This window comes from Salmo salar, chromosome 10, assembly GCF_965601325.2.
Source record: "Salmo salar chromosome 10, fSalSal1, whole genome shotgun sequence".
Classification (NCBI taxonomy): domain Eukaryota; kingdom Metazoa; phylum Chordata; class Actinopteri; order Salmoniformes; family Salmonidae; genus Salmo; species Salmo salar.
Window position 1 is genome coordinate 124,089,796 of NC_138300.1, and position 21,312 is coordinate 124,111,107.

Consider the following 21,312-nt stretch of genomic DNA (forward strand, 5'->3'; position numbering starts at 1 on the left):
TGATTCTCCTCCAGGGTTATGAGTATGAAGTCGTACCTGAGAAATGTTGTGGAACGTGTGTCCAGAAGGACTGTGTTGTAGTTCTCCCAGATGCCACATCTCACATCATTCAGGTGACATTGATGAGATAATGCACCCAAATTAGATTCTTTTTAATATCAGATATCTTTGTGATATCTCAAAGGGACGAATTACATCACTAATGAGAACATTTAAATGCTTACAAATGTTCATAAATGCATCATAAATGATCATAAATGTTAAAGGTGTAAATGCTTAAGAATCTTACTACTTGTTTACATTTTCAAATAATGAAGTACTTATTCCTGAAAAGTTTATAAATTGTTTATCAATGCTTATTTATTGAAGTTTTTATAATGTACAGTATTCATTTATCAACATTTATGTTTTGCTATTTGACAGCTTGGGAAGTTTTGGTCACCCCCTAGTGACCGCTGTGTGAAGTATGACTGCTCAAAAACAAACAAACAGCTCATCGTTGTGAAATCCAAATTGGAATGCCCAGTGTTCCGTCCAGAGGACTGCGTCCCTGTAAGTAGATGAGGAAACTGGTTGAATGTGTTTGTTTGAAGTAAAGTAACTATACCTAAATACACTGGTTGCTTCATTTGATAGTAACTTTTAGGTTATATTGAATTTACACCCGAGTAGCATATTCATAGATGATCATAGTTTTCCATTATAACATCTATACTGTGTTCTCTAGCTCAATAGACTGTAACTAGTCATATCCAAATTGTGCTGAACGCTATTATTTTTGACAGGGAACTGAGAAAACTGATGCAAATGGATGTTGCACAACCTGTAAGTTAAAACAATATACTGATTCATTTATAAATATTCATGATTGTGTGAAGTTGTATTTTTTGTATAACCTCTTATGAACCTGACCTCTTATGAACCTCTTATGAACATAACCTCTTATGAACATAACCTCTTATGAACATAAGCTCTTATGAACATAACCTCTTATAAATATAACCTCTTATGAACATAACCTCTTATAAATATAACCTCTTATGAACATAACCTCTTATGAACCTAACCTCTTATGAACATAACCTCTTATGAACCTAACCTCTTATGAACATAACCTCTTATGAACATAACCTCTTATGAACATAACCTCTCATGACTTAATAAATCAATGTTGAGTTTCTGTGGATGAAACTGAATACAGATATGATGTGATATACTTTTTCAAGTTGCTCAAAGTCTGTGCACTTTACATAGTAAGGGGGAAACTCACCACTTTAAAATGCCCTCCTTAACTCTGTCTACCTAAACAGGCACTTTACGTAGTCACTGTGATGTGACTAACACCACCACCTACCTAGAGGTGAATAACTGCAGGTCTACTGTGCCGGTGGAAATCTCAGCCTGCGGGGGATCCTGTGGAACGTCTTCTATGTGAGTACAAACTCTAAATAAGAACACACACACACACACACACACACACACACACACACACACACACACACACACACACACACACACACACGCCAAAAAAGCACATAGAAACAAACGCAACATGCATTTGGGTCTTGCAGAAATTTGTACTTGGGGAATTGGATTGAAGGGTGAGAAATCAATGGGAGTTGACCTATGGCAGAATACATTTGGTACTGTTTCTAACAGTGATGTTTGTTGTGTCCTGTTTGCTAGGTACTCTGCAGAGAAAAACACCTTGACGCACTCCTGCTCCTGCTGTCAGGAGATGTCTACCAGTGAGAGGAAGGTGGAGATGCTCTGCCCTGACGGGAAGAAGATCATGCAGAACTACATTTACATTGATAAGTGCGGCTGCCATGACTCTGAGTGTGACAAGAAGAACCACGTAGATTAGGCCTTGAAGAATTAAGTCTTTTGAAATGTTCTTATTTACATTAACTGCATGGAATATTAAATACTTTTATCTAAAGGGGAAACCAATAGGGGCTGTCTAATTATCATATAGGCTACTTTCATGAACTGTATGTCCTTTCTCTCTACACTATCATAGACATTATGCAAACGTATTAAACTGATGAAGAAGCATGAAGTCATTATCTTTCTTGTTTTATTTCATATTGTCAAGCGCATCAATGTGTGACTAGGTAAAAAGTACACATAGTATTTAATAAAGAACACATTCATTACATAACTGTTACTTTTAAAAGGGGCAATCTGCAATTCAAACAACAACAAAGTGTCTACCCCGCCATTGTTTTGTGAAAAACCTGAAGGATGGGGCTGGAGAAATGTAACCACTCTCAAATTCATAGACAGGGCCATGGATGCAAGGACATTATAGTTTTAAATCATGTTTTGAGGCTATACAGTGTTTGTTAACAATTATGTTGTTTACAAACAATGGAATAAAACAATCTTATATTCTGGGTTCTGATGAGTTACGACAGCTCATTAGGCATTTATAAGTTATATTCTTCAAGAATCAATTGGTATTATCAATTTAAAAGTCCAAAAATATATGTACCGATCACAGATTAGTCACTGAAATCTGAAACATTGATTTCCTATACTAATATATTGATGTCAAAATGTCACAAGAACCACACCCACTGGGCACATATATGTTAATTCAACATCTATTCAACATTGGTTCAGGGTAATTTCATTGAAATGACGTGGAAACTATGTTGAATTAACCAGTGTGTGCCCATCGGTTAATATATTATTAGAAAAACAATTAGGGTACACAATATGCATGCAGTCACTGACAACTTACCATGAGCTGTTTTCTAAACGGATGTGATTGAATGTAACAAACTGGCTACCTATCTGTCATTTCCAGAAATCCTCTCACTGATAGAAATAACATAAATCTGTCTTATGTTTAGCCAATTCTATCTCAATGAATATATCTGTCATTTCAAGATGTAGCTAATATTCACCTAAATATTTGTTTATTTTTGAACAACAACTGAGAATGGAGGCAGTGAGAATGGTCCAGGACCAGGGAGATCCAGGATCAAGGTAGAGAAGACAGTGAGAATGGTCCGGGACCAGGGAGATACAGGATCAAGGTAGAGAAGACAGTGAGAATGGTCCAGGACCAGGGAGATCCAGGATCAAGGTAGAGAAGACAGAGAGAATGGTCCAGGACCAGGGGGATACAAGATCAAGGTAGAGAAGACAGTGAGAATGGTCCAGGACCAGGGAGATACAGGATCAAGGTAGAGAAGACAGTGAGAATGGTCCAGGACCAGGGAGATCCAGGATCAAGGTAGAGAAGACAGTGAGAATGGTCCAGGACCAGGGAGATACAAGATCAAGGTAGAGAAGACAGTGAGAATGGTCCAGGACCAGGGAGATACAGGATCAAGGTAGAGAAGACAGTGAGAATGGTCCAGGACCAGGGAGATACAAGATCAAGGTAGAGAAGACAGTGAGAATGGTCCAGGACCAGGGAGATACAAGATCAAGGTAGAGAAGTGTAGTGGAATTATTGTAATCAAAAGGAGAGACTTTTAGATTTCTTCAAAACAATCAAACTTTATTATTTAATTACTGCATTAATGGAGCCTGTCGGTAGTCACTCCTGGAGGTGATCACTGAGAACTCAACCAGCTGGTCGGTAATCACCCCTGGAGGTGATCACTGAGAACTCAACCAGCTGGTCGGTAATCACCCCTGGAGGTGATCACTGAGAACTCAACCAGCTGGTCGGTAATCACCCCTGGAGGTGATCACTGAGAACTCAATGAGCGGATTTGAGCCACATCATTTTATAGCAAATTCCATCCTCCTGGATGTTCACGACAAACAACAGATGTCTGGAATGGGTCACAAGGTTACTAATAATTCACATTCCCCAAATTTTGAGAGTCCTCTCAACTTAAAAGAAAATGACAAGATTTAAAAACATTAATTCACATGTACAAAATGCATACATTCTTCATTAACCAAGAAGCATTAACCTCTCTGGGGAGGTGGGACGAAATCGTCCCACACTATTCAACAGCCAGTGACAAATCAGAGCGCCAAATTTAAAACCACCAAATGTCATAATTCAAAGTTCTCAAACATAGGACTATTTTACACCATTTTATAGATACACTTCTCCTGAATCGAACCACGTTGTCCGATTTCCAAAAGGCTTTACAGCGAAAGCAAAACATTAGATTATGTTAGGAGAGTACATAGACATAAAAACCCACACAGCCATTTCCAAGCAACTAGCATGCATCACAAATACCCAAAACACAGCTAAATGCAGCACTAACCTTTGATGATCTTCATCAGATGACACTCCTAGGACATTATGTTATACAATACATGCATGTTTTGTTGAATCAAGTTTATATTTATATCAAAAAACAGCTTTTTACATTAGCATGTGATGTTCAGAACTAGCATACCCACCGAAAACTTCTGGTGAATTTACTAAATTACTCATGATAAACGTTTACAAAATACATAACAATTATTTTAAGAATGATAGATACAGAACTCCTTTATGCAATCGTTATGTCCGATTTTAAAATAGCTTTTCGGCGAAAGCATATTTCGCAATATTCTGAGTACATAGCTCGGCCATCACGGCTAGCTAATTTGACACCCACCAAGTTTGGGACAACCTAAACTCAGAATTACTATTAGAAAAATTGGATTACCTTTGCTGTTCTTCGTCAGAATGCACTCCCAGGACTTCTACTTAAACAACAAATGTTGTTTTGGTTCTAAATAATCCATAGTTATATCCAAATAGCTCCGTTTTGTTCGTGCGTTCAGGTCACTATCCGAAGAGTGACGTGCGAGCGCATTTCATGACAGAAACATTCAAAAGATTCCATTACCGTACTTAGAAGCATGTCAAACGCTGTTTAAAATCAATTTTTATGCGATTTTTCTCGTAAAATAGCGATAATTTTCCAACCGGGCAACGTTGTATTCATTCAAATGCTGAAAGAAAAAAATGGAGTAGTCTTGTGAATGCGCATCTCAGTCTCACTGTCCCCAGGCTGACCACTTACAAATTCTGCTGCTGTTCTTTGCCCAGAGACAGCAGACACCCCATTCCACTTTCTGGCGGCTTTAGAGAGCCGCCAGATTGTGATCATGAAAAAGGAAGCCTTAGAAAATGTCACGTTACAACACAGATGCTGTATTTTCGATAGAGATGCAACAGAAGGACAACAAATTGTCAGACAGGGCACTTCCTGTATAGAATCTTCTCAGGTTTTGGCCTGCCATATGAGTTCTGTTATACTCACAGACACCATTCAAACAGTTTAAGAAACTTTAGAGTGTTTTCTATCCAAATCTACTAATTATATGCATATTCTAGTTTCTGGGCAGGAGTAGTAACCAGATTAAATCGGGTACGTTTTTTATCCGGCCGTGAAAATACTGCCCCCTATACCACAACAGGTTAAAGCAATATCTCATTGCATGGATTCCTGCATGTGACCGGCTGCTATAGCACTGGCTCAGCCACCTCCCTAGAAACGTAGCACAGTCTCCAATTTCAACCTCCAACACATATTCTAAGCATTCTACCAATTTGTCTGGGGAGGTCATGATGCACAATCACCTGCACGAACCCATGAAGAAAATCAAAAGATGCAAACAGTTTATACAATTCAAGGCTATATCTTCATAGACAGTGAAAAGCACATATTTAATGCATTATGCAGTGCATGCAACAATGGAGTTCAATAAAATAAGCTTTAGTTATCTAGCTCCAAAGGATCAGCATGGTGGAAAAAACTATTTCCATCCCAGAAACTGACATTAGCATATCTTCTTGGACAAATAAATAGTGGAATCCTGATGCTTGTCTTGGGTCATGTTCATTAGGAACCAACGGAATACATTTTACTTAAACCAGAAGTCAATACATCTTACTTGGGACAGGACGTGACAACAAGGCAATGCCTACAGATCAAATAGAATTAGGATCAGTTTCACTCTCCGGATCAGAGTTCACCCTCTCCATTCACCAGGGCATTCTGAGAATAGTGTCAACCTCTTTAGTTCACAACAGCAATCAAAACGATCAATCCATAATACATGAATTGCTTGACTCATATAGTTATTAACATACTAAACTCAAATCAAATCTTCAGTTTTAAAAGTCATTCAGTTTCCAAATCATAATCAAAACCCAATTAATTATTCAACCAAAATGTAGAATGACATTGCTCAGTGACTTAAATTGGTCCTATCACTCAAAACCCTCAAAACGCTCAATTTAACACACATTGACATTGGTAAAATGTACATTCAGTATAATTATCCTATAATTCTAGTATTAACTTTCTTATCATAATTATAATTATAGATCAGTATCCTAAGCCATTCTTAATCTAAATTACTATAATTGTATGTAGTCTACAATCAACCTGATACCCAAAAAGAAACAATTTTAGACACGTCTAAATCAATTTTGGGCATAGTTGATCAACCCCCCCCCCCCCCCCCCTTCAGGCACTCAATCTTCTGGATTCTTCTTCACTTGTCTTCTTCGGATAGCTTTACAGTTCAAAGTGGATGACCCATGATAATGTCCCAATTTCAATGTCTCACCCGAGCCGCCACCACCTTTACCACACATTATGTCTTGTCCATTCGTCAACCATTATACCAGCAACATAAGAGAAGTTTGGAACAGATCTCTCCCCATGCTCACTCCACGTGGACTCCTGTCACACTCCTGAGAGAAAAGATATGAGTGAAAAGCAGTCGATAGCTCTGATTGGACGCTGCATACAGGTTGCTGGCTCAGGACTCAGGTCTCTCGGTAGAAGTGGTGCGGACAGGGCCCTATTGAATGCATTTGTCACTCTTTTTCAGCCAGTTAGAGGGGGTTTTGAGGTACACACACTGTTTGGTCAAATGACGTATTCCATGCATTATTAAACTGACTTGTTGAAAAGGTGGCAACCCATGACGGTGCCACGTTAAAAAAGTCATTGAGCTCTTCAGTAAGGCCATTTTACTGCCAATGTTTGTCTATGGAAATTGCATGGTTGTGTGCTCGATTTTATACACCTGTCAGCAAAGGGTGTGGCTTAAACAATGCCGATAGTCCAGGTAGCTATTTAACTAACTATTTAGCAGTAGTATGGCTTGGCGGTAGAAGCTGTTCAGAGTCCTGTTGGTTCCAGACTTGTTGCATCGGTACCGCTTGCCAGACGGTAGCAGAGAGAACAGTCTATGACTAGTGTGGCTGGAGTCTTCGACAATTTTTAGGGCCTTCCTCTGACACCGCCTGGTATAGAGGTCTTGGATGGCAGGGAGCTCGGCCCCAATGATGAACTGGGCCGTACGCACTACCCTCTGATGGTGATGCAGCCAGTCAAGATGCTCCCAACAGTGCAGCTGTAGGACTTTTGGAGGATCTGAGGCAAATTAACACCTCCCAACATCAGTCAGTCACAAGAACAAGATGAAAAAGATTAGAAAGGCTAATTTAGAAGAACTATGACAGGGCTAATTGTGACACTCCATTCTAATGTGGCCTGTGATCACCATAGAGGAGAACAGAAGGCACATCCACTATCCAGAGAGTCTTAGCTTTCAGGAATTGTGTCATCATAGCTTATAGCCAAAACGGTTCAAATGCTAAAGCTGTCGTGGAAAATTGTCTTAAGAACATAATACTCTTACAAGAACTTTGCGAATTCAATATAGACTTTAATACAGAGTAGCAAAGCCGAGCCCTTCCATGGAAGGACCCTATTACTCACATAACAGGGCCGAGCCCCTCCATGAAAAATACTAAATTCTCATATTACAGAGTCCCATCTTTATATGATTCTGTCTCTGCTTAACGTATAGAGTTCCCTCCCTCTATATGAAAATAGCTTCCCTTGACCGTTCTTTACCATTATCTCTCCATATCAGTTGTTGCTTGTTAACGCCCACATCTGACAGCTGTATAGGTTATAATGCTAGCAGGGCCTCCTCATGTGGTACAAAAATAATGCATGCACTGCATGCTCATCCTTTTCTCTGTGCCCCTTTGTCTGACTATGTTGATGTGTTTGGGGCCCTTTCTGCATAACTCAAGTCTGGTTGTCAGGTCGCTATACCTCCCACCGTGGCCTGTTGCTCTATCAGAACCAGATGTCATCTTCTCCTCCTATAGCCAAAGTATTTATGTTCTTTCTCCTTCAGCACAGCTGCTTAACTCCCACATAAATCCCTCCTCTGGGACTAATTAGTCCCACACCAAAATAATATCTAAATACAAGCAACAAGGATGGAGGCAAAATGATAACAATACACACACAGAATAATGAACATTGAACGAAATGTGAAATAAAGCATAGACATATACTGGACCAAACGTCTCCAATCCATACACAATGGAAAGAAATAAAAGATCCAATCTGTACAAATACAAAGTAAAATCAAACTGAAAATACAATGTAAAAGCATTAGCATGTAATACATAGCCTTCCCTGAGGTTATCTCAGTTATTTAAAACATAAAGAAAATAAGAAAACCCTTATAAAGTCATTCTAAATACGACACTTAAACAAGATCCTTCCTTGCAGACACCTCTGTAACAACAGTGAAATCACAAATGAAAACACCTGCTAAAGGACTAAGGACATGGTCCATGGACACTTGTAACCGGAATTTCCCCATTTTACCCACAAGTTTAAGTATACAAAATTCAGAAGTTCTAACTTAATTTATCCCTTGTCAAAGGTAGAAAGGAAATAGACAATACACTCCATAGTAAATGATTAACAGGTTATACATATTGCATCAGTCCAGTTTTCAATCAATCACATAATAATCAGGAGCTTTACTAAAACAGGAAACCCTTGAACACCATGATCATTGCAATCATGTCGTCCTCCTGGAGTAACCCCATTTACTTAAAGCTAAATCCAACCAGTCCCAACCATGGGTTCATTGTCCTTAACCTCTTGTCACAATCCCTTCAGTTTGGTCATAGCTACAGGAAAAGTTCCATCTAGTACGTTGTTATTATTAGGTGTTATCCAAAGAAATATGGATTCAAAACCTGATTTAACCTCATCTCTTGGTTTGTATTCATCAGGAACTCCTCTCACCTGTCCAATCGCATCTAAATATACCTTGGGATCTGATTCATAGGCTTCCCTTACTCTATGCTTTACAGACTCATCCTGCTGTGATTTAATGATAGACACCTGTTGTGTTGCTCTAATCAAGGCACAGTCCAGCCTTCTGGTAAAACATTCAAGAGTTTGTTCTGCCCACACATCCCGAAACTATCAGCTATACTTCTGTCCTGATTCTTTAATATTGCAAGAGATAGTGTTACTTGAGTTATATTACCACATGTACCTTTGTGATCCATAATCATTCCTTTATCATCAAATTTACTAACTCCTGCAGTTTCTAACACCCAAATAGTTTAACAATTAACTGTAGTGTTTCTCACATCTATCCCATTATCTCCATAGCTGTAGAAACATTCATATCTACTTTTTACCATAGTAAACCTATCATTATGAGGACCATTTAATTCAGTTCTTAAGTCATATGTTGCACATTCATGTTCTCACAACATATTTTTGTTTAATTCACTTCTACCTTTAGTGCTACCTAATGCCAAGCTGCATTCTATGGTACACAAAGGTATGTAGTATTTTCTCTGAATACATTGAACATTTTTCCATTTAGCACATTCTTAACTGATGCAGGTTCAGGTACTATTAAAAGATCAGACAAAGGTGATTTGCTACACAAAATGCAATTGTCCATCCTATGTTTAGCTGTTGTGTACTGAGCCCATGTATACAAGCCATTTGTTATTGCTTTTCAAAATGTTTGATCAATGTTTGATTCTGGGGTAGCTTCTTCATTGTAACGACCCCAGTTGGTAACAGATGTCCAGATTTTCTGCATCAATCCACTTTCTTTTGGTTTTTCTATTGTCTTAGTTGGTGTACTAGTCTCTAGTGGGAGATTCTTTTACAATTTCTTCTAGGTTTGTTGCTGTTGCTGTCAAAGCCATTCTACCGTTCTTCATCTGTCCTATTTCACTGTCTGTTAAAAAGACCACGTGAGGACAGAGAAGTTGATGATAAGAAAGTCTCCTTTCCATTCTCCTGTCGTTGTTACTCCTTCCACCTCTATCAGGTGTATCTGCCAGAGTAGGTATGTCATCAGGAGCAACAGGCATGTCACTCCTCCCCATCCCTGGATTCTCTGGATATTCAGGAGAGAGTGTCTGTTGGCTGTTGGAAGTTGCTCCTCGATCCACCTCCTCTTCGGCTCCTGCCTGTCTCCTGCCTGGCTCCTGCCTGTCTCCTGCCTGTCTCCTGCCTGGCTCCTGCCTGTCTCCTGCCTGTCTCCTGCCTGTCTCCTGCAGGTCTCCTGCCTGTCTCCTGCCTGGCTCCTGCCTGGCTCCTGCCTGGCTCCTCCTTCCTGTCTCCTGCCTGGCTCCTGCCTGTCTCCTGCCTGTCTCCTGCCTGGCTCCTTGATTTCCTCTGCTCCCGTTCCCTTTGGACACCCACCTGGTGTACCAGCAACCTCTGCGTCTTCATGGCCTGGTGGTTGTCCCCTCCTTTCCGACGGGACTTTGGTACAGTGATTTAGATGGTACCACGTGTTGCTTCCTTTCACCTGGACAGCAGTTAATGTTGTTCGAGCCACCTTGTAGGGACCCTCCCTCCTTGGCTCATTCCTTTCTTCCGGAACACTCGGACCTGGTCTCTTGGATCACCAGACGTGGTACCTCTGGTCCTGGTTCAGGTTTCTGCCTTCTTTCTGTGAGGCATTCAAACTTAGAGACTTATGGCCTCTGTTTTATGATTACACCATACATCCACTTATTTCCATCACTCGTCATACACCAACTAACATTCCAGCTGAAGCTGGCGACCCCTCTACTTCTGGTTCCTAAGCCTAAGACTTAGAAAGTGAAAAACAAAAACACAACAGTATCGACAATGTGATATGTCATGCACAAATATATTCATGAAAACTGAAATCTGAGACCATGACAATTCCCACTGTCTCTTCACCTGACTCTATGCCTCCAGGATACTTTTCTGCTGGAATCCACAAAAATAAAAGCACTAAAAAGCTTCCTCATGCTTCCACCCTGTCTTTCCCTTTCGGCCCCAGGTTCTGAGAGGTGTTCCCAAATCATGTAATTTTCACTTTGTTTCCCATCTGCTCCATTTCACCCGATAGGCATATCCCTAATGAACATTATATCTTATCTTCTTAATTCAACACTGTATATGCTTTCACATTATTGCCTTCAACATGTTGTTTAGCCTCTTATGGCTAGGGGGCAGTATTTTCACGGCTGGATAAAAAACGTACCCGATTTAATCTGGTTACTAATCCTACCCAGTAACTAGAATATGCATATACTTATTATATATGGATAGAAAACACCCTAAAGTTTCTAAAACTGTTTGAATGGTGTCTGTGAGTATAACAGAACTCAAATGGCAGGTCAAAACCTGAGAGATTCCTTTACAGGAAGTGTCCTGTCTGACCATTTCTGGAACTTCTTTGCCATCTCTATCTTTTACTAAGGATCTCTGCTCTAACGTGACATTCCTACGTCGTCCATAGGCGCTCAGAGCCCGGGAAAAACCTGAATGACGTCATCCCAGCCCCAGGCTGAAACACATTATCCATTTCGGATAGTGTCTGGAACGCACGAACAAAACGCCGCTATTCGGATATAACGCTGGATTATTTTGGACCAAACCAACATTTGTTATTGAAGTAGCAGTCCTGGGAGTGCATTCTGACGAAGACAACAAAGGTAATGAAACTTTTGTAATAGTAAATCGGAGTTTGATCAGGGCTAAACTTGGTCAGTGTCTAAATGGCTAGCCGTGATGGCCGGGCTATCTACTGAGAATATTGCAAAATGTGCTTTCACCAAAAAGCTATTTTAAAATCGGACATATCGAGTGCATAGAGGAGTTCTGTATCTATAATTCTTAAAATAATTGTTATGTTTTTTGTGAACGTTTATCGTGAGTAATTTAGTAAATTCACCGGATGTTTGCGGGGGGTATGCTAGTTCTGAACGTCCCATGCTAATGTAAAAAGCTGTTTTTTTATATAAATATGAACTTGATTGAACAAAACATGCATGCATTGTATAACATAATGTCCTAGGGTTGTCATCTGATGAAGATCATCAAAGGTTAGTGCTGCATTTAGCTGTGGTTTTGTTTTTTGTGACATTATATGCTAGCTTGAAAAATGGGTGTCTGATTATTTCTGGCTTGGTACTCTGCTGACATAATCTAATGTTTTGCTTTCGCTGTAAAGCCTTTTTGAAATCGGACAGTGTGGTTAGTTAAAGGAGAGTCTTGTCTTTAAAATGCTGTGAAATAGTCATATGTTTGAAAAATTGAAGTTTTTGTATTTTTGAGGAATTTGTAATTCGCGCCACGCCTATCATTGGATATTGGAGCAGGTGTTCCGCTAGCGGAACGTCTAGATGTAAGAGGTTAGAGCACAATTACCCTAACATCTGTCCTTTTTCATATGATGCATTAACCAATAAAATAAGTAGCTCCCAAACCCAACAACTGTATGTCTACAGTGGATCTAGTCTCTCTCGCGCTCTCCACGTCCTCTGTCATGGTGTTTTCAAGCTCACCCATTATTCAGCTGGACCTTACTTCTTGTGAGAATTATGCGCCCACCGAAGAGAGACATGATGATCTTTACCACTGCAGGTGCTGTAAGAAGTATACCCCCAGCCTGGTGTATCTTGATGTACACTCAATCTCCAGAATTCAGCCCATGCCCTTGGTTATTTCTGGCTTCTTGTGTGCTGTTTTTTCTCCTGAGGACATACACACTAACACATGGGTTATTTCCTGACAACTTTCCTCTTATGTCAAGATCACTACATTGTAACATTTAACCTCTCTAGGCTAGGCGGGACAAATTCGTCCCACCTACGTAACAGCCACTGCTATCCTGTGGCGCGATTTTCAAAACCTTAAAAATCCTATTACTTCAATTTCTCAAACATATGACTATTTTACAGCCATTTAACCTGTTAGGGCTAGGGGGCAGCATTGACACGGCTGGATAAAAAACATACCCGATTTAATCTGGTTACCACTCCTACTCAGTAACTAGAATATGCATATACTTATTACATATGGATAGAAAACACCCTAAATTTTCTAAAACTGTTTGAATGGTGTCTGTGAGTATAACAGAACTCAAATGGCAGGTCAAAACCTGAGAGATTCCTTTACAGGAAGTGGCCTGTCTGACCATTTCTGGAACTTCTTTGCCATCTCTATCATTTACTAAGGATCTCTGCTCTAACGTGACACTTCCCACGTCGTCCATAGGCTCTCATAGCCCGGGAAAAAAGAGAATGTCGTCATTCCAGCCCCAGGCTGAAACACATTATCGCCTTTCTCAAGTGGCCCATCAAGAGACACTAGCTTATGCGCGTGACCCCGACCGCCCCCGCCTTTGGGATTTTTTCCTCTGTTTGCCGAAAAGGAGATTCCCTGTCGGAATTTTATCGCTTTTCTACGAGAAAAATGACGTAAAAATTGATTTTAAACAGCGGTTGACATGCTTCGACGTACGGCAATGGAATACTTTGAATTTTATTGTCAGGAATTGCGCCAAGCGCGCGACACTTCTTTACTATTTCGGATAGTGTCTGGAACGCACGAACAAAACGCCGCTATTCGGATATAACGATGGATTATTTTGGACCAAACCAACATTTGTTATTGAAGTAGACGTCCTGGGTGTGCATTCTGACGAAGACAACAAAAGGTAATGACATTTTTATAATAGTAAATATGATTATGGTGAGTGCTAAACTTGCCGGGTGTCTAAATAGCGAGCCCGTGATGCCTGGGCTATATACTTAGAATATTGCAAAATGTGCTTTCACCAAAAAGCTATTTTAAAATCGGACATATCGAGTGCATAGAGGAGGTCTGTATCTATAATTCTTAAAATAATTGTTATGCTTTTTGTGAACGTTTATCGTGAGTAATTTAGTAAAATGTTAGCGAATTCCCCGTAAGTTTGCGGGGGGTATGCTAGTTCTGAACGTCACATGCTAATGTAAAAAGCTGGTTTTTGATATAAATATGAACTTGATTGAACAAAACATGCATGTATTGTATAACATAATGTCCTAGGGTTGTCATCTGATGAAGATCATCAAAGGTGAGTGCTGCATTTAGCTGTCTTCTGGGTTTTGGTGACATTATATGCTGGCTTGAAAAATGGGTGTCTGATTATTTCTGGCTTGGTACTCTGCTGACATAATCTAATGTTTTGCTTTCGTTGTAAAGCCTTTTTGAAATCGGACAGTGTGGTTAGATTAACGAGAGTCTTATCTTTAAATGGCTGTAAAATAGTCATATGTTTGAGAAATTGAAGTAATAGGATTTTGAAGATTTTGAAAATCGCGCCACAGGCTGGCAGTGGATGTTACGTAGGTGGGACGAATTCGTCCCGCCGGTCCCATAGAGGTTAAAGACAAGACTCTCGTTAATCTAACCACACTGTCCGATTTCAAAAAGGCTTTACAACGAAAGCAAAACATTAGATTATGTCAGCAGAGTACCTAGCCAGAAATAATCAGACACCCATTTTTCAAGCCAGCATATAATGTCACCAAAACCCAGAAGACAGCTAAATGCAGCACTCACCTTTGATGATCTTCATCAGATGACAACCCTAGGACATTATGTTATACAATACATGCATGTTTTGTTCAATCAAGTTCATATTTATATCAAAAACCAGCTTTTTACATTAGCATGTGACGTTCAGAACTAGCATACCCCCCGCAAACTTCCGGGGAATTCGCTAACATTTTACTAAATTACTCACGATAAACGTTCACAAAAAGCATAACAATTATTTTAAGAATTATAGATACAGACCTCCTCTATGCACTCGATATGTCCGATTTTAAAATAGCTTTTTGGTGAAAGCACATTTTGCAATATTCTAAGTACATAGCCCAGGCATCACGGGCTCGCTATTTAGACACCCGGCAAGTTTAGCACTCACCATAATCATATTTACTATTATAAAAGTTTCATTACCTTTTGTTGTCTTCGTCAGAATACACACCCAGGACTGCTACTTCAATAACAAATGTTGGTTTGGTCCAAAATAATCCATCGTTATATCCGAATAGCGGCGTTTTGTTCGTGCGTTCCAGACACTATCCGAAATAGTAAAGAAGTGTCACGCGCATGGCGCAATTCGTGACAATAAAATTCTAAGTATTCCATTACCGTACTTCGAAGCATGTCTACCGCTGTTTAAAATCAATTTTTATGACATTTTTCTCGTAGAAAAGCGATAATATTCCGACAGGGAATCTCCTTTTCGGCAAACAGAGGAAAAAATCCCAAAGGCGGGGGCGGTCGGGGTCACGCGCATAAGCTAGTGTCTCTTGATCGGCCACTTGAGAAAGGCGATAATGTGTTTCAGCCTGGGGCTGGAATGACGACATTCTGTTTTTTCCCGGGCTCTGAGCGCCTATGGACGACGTGGGAAGTGTCACGTTAGAGCAGAGATCCTTAGTAAATGATAGAGATGGAAAAGAAGTTCAACAAATGGTCAGACAGGCCACTTCCTGTAAAGGAATCTCTCAGGTTTTGACCTGCCATTTGAGTTCTGTTATACTCACAGACACCATTCAAACAGTTTTAGAAAATTTAGGGTGTTTTCTATCCATATGTAATAAGTATATGCATATTCTAGTTACTGGGTAGGAGTGGTAACCAGATTAAATCGGGTATGTTTTTTATCCAGCCGTGTCAATGCTGCCCCCTAGCCCTAACAGGTTAACCTCTATGGGCTAGGTGGGACGCTAGCGTGCCACCTGTGGTGCACTCCATCAACAGCAGGTGCATTTCAAGAGCGGCAAATTTGAATCCAAATAAATGTCAAAATTCAAATTTTTCAAACATACAACTATTTTACACCCTTTGAAAGATAAACATCTCCTTAATCTAACCACGTTTTACGATTTCAAAAAGGTTTTACGGCGAAAGCATAAATTTAGAGTATGTTAGGACAGTACATTTACAAGAGTTGTGTGTAATGTTTTGTCAAGTCAAAGACAGGGTCACCAAAACCATAAAACCAGCTAAAATGATGCACTAACCTTTTACAATCTCCATCAGATGACACTCCTAGGACATTATGTTAGACAATGCATGCATTTTTAGTTCTATCAAGTTCATATTTATATCCAAAAACAGCGTTTTACTATGGCATTGATGTTGAGGAAATCGTTTCCCTCCAATAACCGGCAGTCAAGTCAGCGTCACAAATTAAATAATTAAAATTAGAAAACATTGGTAAAATATTATATTGTCATTTAAAGAATTATAGATTTACATCTCTTGAACGCAATCAACTTGCCAGATTTAAAAATAACCTTACTGGGAAATCACACTTTGCAATAATCTGAGCACTGCGCCCAGAAAAATACGCGTTGCGATACAGACTAGACGTCATGTTGGGGAGATCTAAAATCGAAAATACTATGTAAATAATCCATTACCTTTGATTCTCTTCATCAGATGTCACTTCCAGGTATCACAGGTCCATAACGAATGTAGTTTTGTTCAAAAAAGCTCATAATTTATGTCCAAAAATCTCCGTCTTGTTAGCACATGATCTAAGCCAGCCGGACTTCTCGTCATGAACGAGGGGAAAAAATATATTTCCGTTCGTTCAAACATGTCAAACGTTGTATAGCATAAATCATTAGGGCCTTTTTTAACCAGAACATGAATAATATTCAAGGTGGACGAATGCATACTCTTTTATAACGTATTGGAACGAGGGTACCCAACATGAACTCGCGCGCCAGGTGTCTAATGGGACATCATCGTTCCATGGCTCTTGTTCGGTCAGATCTCCCTCCAGAAGACTCAAAACACTTTGTAAAGGCTGGTGACATCTAGTGGAAGCAATAGGAAGTGCCAAAATATTCCTCAGCCCCTGTGTTTTTCAATGGGATAGGTTTAAAGTCAATACAACACATCAGGTATCCACTTCCTGTCAGAAAATGTCTCAGGGTTTTGCCTGCCAAATGAGTTCTGTTATACTCACAGACACCATTCAAACAGTTTTAGAAACTTTAGAGTGTTTTCTATCCATATATAATAAGTATATGCATATTCTAGTTACTGGGTAGGATTAGTAACCAGATTAAATCGGGTAATTTTTTTTTATCCAGACGTGCAAATGCTGCCCCCTAGCCCTAACAGGTTAAGCAAACACCTATACCTCCCTATTTTCTTGGCTTTATCTCTCTGCACCATGTCCTTATCCTCTCCAGCGTCTGATCCCGTTAGCGGGATCAAAATCCAGCGAAAAATCATATCGCCAATTAGCATTAAAAAAAAAATCATAATTTAATTTTTTTTTTAATTTTTAATTTTTTTTTTATAGATACACCTCTCCTGAATCGACCCACGTCGTCCGATTTCAAAAAGGTTTTACAGGAAAAGCAAATCATTAGATTATGTTAGATGAGTCCATCGTAAAAAAACAGCAACATAGCCATTTTCCGACCAACCACTTGCATCACAAATAATCAAAAAACAGCTAAATGCAGCACTAACCTTTTACAAACTTCATCAGATGACACACCTAGGACATCATGTTATACAATGCATGCATTCTTTTGTTCAATAAAGGTCATATTTATATATAAAAACAGCATTTTACATCGGCGTCTGACGTTGACTAAATAATTTCCCCTCAAATGCGTCCCGGTAAACAATGCTACAATTCCCTAAATTACTATCCGATAACGATTTTTTAAATTTATATTGTCAATCTAACATTTATAGATGAATATCTCTTGAGAACACCTGTCATACCAGATTTTAAATTAACTTTACTGGGTAATCACACTTTGCGATAAAAGGAGATGCGATACTCAGAAAATGAGCTAATATACAGAGCTCGGCGCCATCTTGGAACAATCGCATGTCACATCTCATCTTGTATAATATTGTCAATAATCGCCTACCTTTAGTTGTCTTCATCAGAAAGCACTTCCAGGAATCCCAGGTCCACAACAGATGTATTTTCGGTCGAAAAAGTCCATACTTCACGTTCCATTAGCCTGCTGTTGGTAGCGCGTCCTAAGGCTCTCTCCAAGCGCAGGGCTGAAGTTCCGGATAAAATGAGATTCTCCCGCCTGTAGGTTCGTTCAAACATGTCAAACGTTGTAAAACATTAATCTTCAGGGCCTGTAACACCAAGAGAGCCAATAAGATTCAAGGGGGATGATTTCATTGCCTTTCAAACCGTTTCCAAAGGTGGGGGTAGACATGGCCGCCGGCGTCATAATGGTGATGGCCCATCCCCTGTGACCAATTTCCAACGCGTCTCATTCACTGAGTTTCGACTGTATAAGGCTCAAACCACTGTGAAAAGACTGGCGACATCTAGTGGAAGCAATAGGAAGTGCTCACTGAACCATGGTTAACGGTGTGATTTATAGGGAAAGATGAGAAGTCGAGTCCACAATTCTGAATTCCACTTCCTGTTTCAATCGGTCTCGGGGTTTTGACTGCCATTTGAGTTCTGTTATACTCACAGACACCATTCAAACAGTTTTAGAAACTTTAGGGTGTTTTCTATCCATATATAATAAGTATATGCATGCCCTAGCTTCTGAGTTTGATTAGTAGGCCATTGAAAATGGGAACGATTTTTTTTCAAAATGCGCTGTGGCGCCCCCCTATCCTAGGGTATCCTCAAGAGGTTTTAAAGAACACCAACAAGCTCCCATCTCTCTGCTCCATGTCCTTTTGACTTTTAAATTGATGATACCCATTGTTTCTTGAAGAATATAACTTATAAATGCCTAATGAGCTGAGCTCAATTGTCGTAGCTCATCAGAACCCAGAATATAAGATTGTTTTACTCCATTGTTTGAAAACAACATAATTGTTAACAAACACTGTATAGCCTCAAAACATGATTTACAACTATAATGTTGATATCATGGATGGTCAGTCCTTGCATCCATGGCCCTGTCTATGAATTTTAGAGTGGTTACATTTCTCCAGCCCCATCCTTCAGCTTCTTGCCAAAACAATGGCAGGTTGGCCAATATGTTATTGTTTGATTCGCAGATTGTCCCTTCTAATCGTAACAGTTATGTAATGAATGTGTTCTTTATTAAATACTATGTGTACTTTTTACCTAGTCACACATTGATGCACTTGACAATATGAAATAAAACAAGAAAGATAATGACTTCATGCTTCTTCATCAGTTTAATACGTTTGCATAATGTCTATGATAGTGTAGAGAGAAAGGACATACAGTTCATGAAAGTAGCCTATATGATAATTAGACAGCCCCTATTGGTTCCCTTTAGATAAAAGTATTTAATATTCCATGCAGTTAATGTAAATAAGAACATTTCAAAATACTTAATTCTTCAATTCCTAATCTACGTGGTTCTTCTTGTCACACTCAGAGTCATGGCAGCCGCACTTATCAATGTAAATGTAGTTCTGCATGATCTTCTTCCCGTCAGGGCAGAGCATCTCCACCTTCCTCTCACTGGTAGACATCTCCTGACAGCAGGAGCAGGAGTGCATCAAGGTGTTTTTCTCTGCAGAGTACCTAGCAAACAGGACACAACAAACATCACTGTTAGAAACAGTACCACATTTATTCTGCCATAGGTCAGCTCCCATTGATTTCTCACCCTTCAATCCAATTCCCCAAGTAAAAATTTCTGCAAGACCTCTGTGTGCTTTTTTGGCGTGTGTGTGTGTGTGTGTGTGTGTGTGTGTGTGTGTGTGTGTGTGTGTGTGTGTGTGTGTGTGTTCTTATTTAGAGTTTGTACTCACATAGAAGACGTTCCACAGGATCCCCCGCAGGCTGAGATTTCCACCGGCACAGTAGACCTGCAGTTATTCACCTCTAGGTAGGTGGTGGTGTTAGTCACATCACAGTGACTACGTAAAGTGCCTGTTTAGGTAGACAGAGTTAAGGAAGACATCTTAAAGTGCTGAGTTTCCCACTTACAATGTAAAGTGCACAGACTTTGAGCAACTTGAAAAAGTATATCACATCATATCTGTATTCAGTTTCATCCACAGAAACTCAACATTGATTTATTAAGTCATGAGAGGTTATGTTCATAAGAGGTTATGTTCATAAGAGGTTAGGTTCATAAAAGGTTAGGTTTGACTAGTAGATCTGATGTGTAAACAATAAATACAACTTCACACAATCATGAATATTTATAAATGAATCAGTATATTGTTTTAACTTACAGGTTGTGCAACATCCACTTGCATCAGTTTTCTCAGTTCCCTGTCAAAAATAATAGCGTTCAGCACAATTTGGATATGACTAGTTACAGTCTATTGAGCTAGAGAACACAGTATAGATGTTATAATGGAAAACTATTACATTTACATTTAAGTCATTTAGCAGACGCTCTTATCCAGAGCGACTTACAAATTGGTGCATTCACCTTATGATATCCAGTGGAACAACCACTTTACAATAGTGCATCTAAATCTTTTAAGGGGGGGGGGGTTAGAAGGATTACTTTATCCTATCCTAGGTATTCCTTAAAGAGGTGGGGTTTCAGGTGTCTCCGGAAGGTGGTGATTGACTCCGCTGTCCTGGCGTCGTGAGGGAGCTTGTTCCACCATTGGGGTGCCAGAGCAGCGAACAGTTTTGACTGGGCTGAGCGGGAACTGTGCTTCCTCAGAGGTAGGGAGGCGAGCAGGCCAGAGGTGGATGAACGCAGTGCCCTTGTTTGGGTGTAGGGCCTGATCAGAGCCTGAAGGTATGGAGGTGCCGTTCCCTTCACAGCTCCGTAGGCAATCACCATGGTCTTAAACTATGATCATCTATGAATATGCTACTCGGATGTAAATTCAATATAACCTAAAAGTTACTATCAAATGAAGCAACCAGTGTATTTAGGTATAGTTACTTTACTTCAAACAAACACATTCAACCAGTTTCCTCATCTACTTACAGGGACGCAGTCCTCTGGACGGAACACTGGGCATTCCAATTTGGATTTCACAACGATGAGCTGTTTGTTTGTTTTTGAGCAGTCATACTTCACACAGCGGTCACTAGGGGGTAACCAAAACTTCCCAAGCTGTCAAGTAGCAAAACATAAATGTTGATAAATTAATAGTGTATGTTATAAAAACTTCAATAAATAAGAAGTGATACATAATTTATAAACTTTCAGAAATAAGTTCTTCATTATTTGAAAATGTAAACAAGCAGTACAATTCTTAAGCATTTACACCTTTAACATTTATGATCATTTAA

At 39.6% G+C, this 21,312-nt stretch overlaps 2 protein-coding genes across 2 annotated transcripts in view; one reads left to right on the top strand and one right to left on the bottom strand.

The window, feature by feature from the left end:
- The window catches only part of LOC106592222 (uncharacterized), a 44,575-nt gene extending 42,513 nt beyond the window's left edge, over positions 1 to 2,062 (top strand). Inside the window, 5 exon segments of the mRNA XM_082956647.1 lie at positions 15 to 113; positions 424 to 552; positions 786 to 825; positions 1,311 to 1,431; positions 1,687 to 2,062. Of these exon segments, the coding sequence (XP_082812773.1) occupies positions 15 to 113; positions 424 to 552; positions 786 to 825; positions 1,311 to 1,431; positions 1,687 to 1,867 (570 nt within the window). The 3' untranslated portion in view covers positions 1,868 to 2,062.
- A 17,190-nt stretch (positions 2,063 to 19,252) lies between these two features.
- Positions 19,253 to 21,312, bottom strand: part of LOC106598357 (mucin-5B-like) — a 46,262-nt gene continuing 44,202 nt past the window's right edge. Inside the window, exons 26-29 of the mRNA XM_082957467.1 lie at positions 21,005 to 21,133; positions 20,286 to 20,325; positions 19,857 to 19,977; positions 19,253 to 19,626 (exon numbers count right to left, since the gene is read on the bottom strand). Of these exons, the coding sequence (XP_082813593.1) occupies positions 19,446 to 19,626; positions 19,857 to 19,977; positions 20,286 to 20,325; positions 21,005 to 21,133 (471 nt within the window). The 3' untranslated portion in view covers positions 19,253 to 19,445. The remainder of the gene's footprint in view (positions 19,627 to 19,856; positions 19,978 to 20,285; positions 20,326 to 21,004; positions 21,134 to 21,312) is intronic.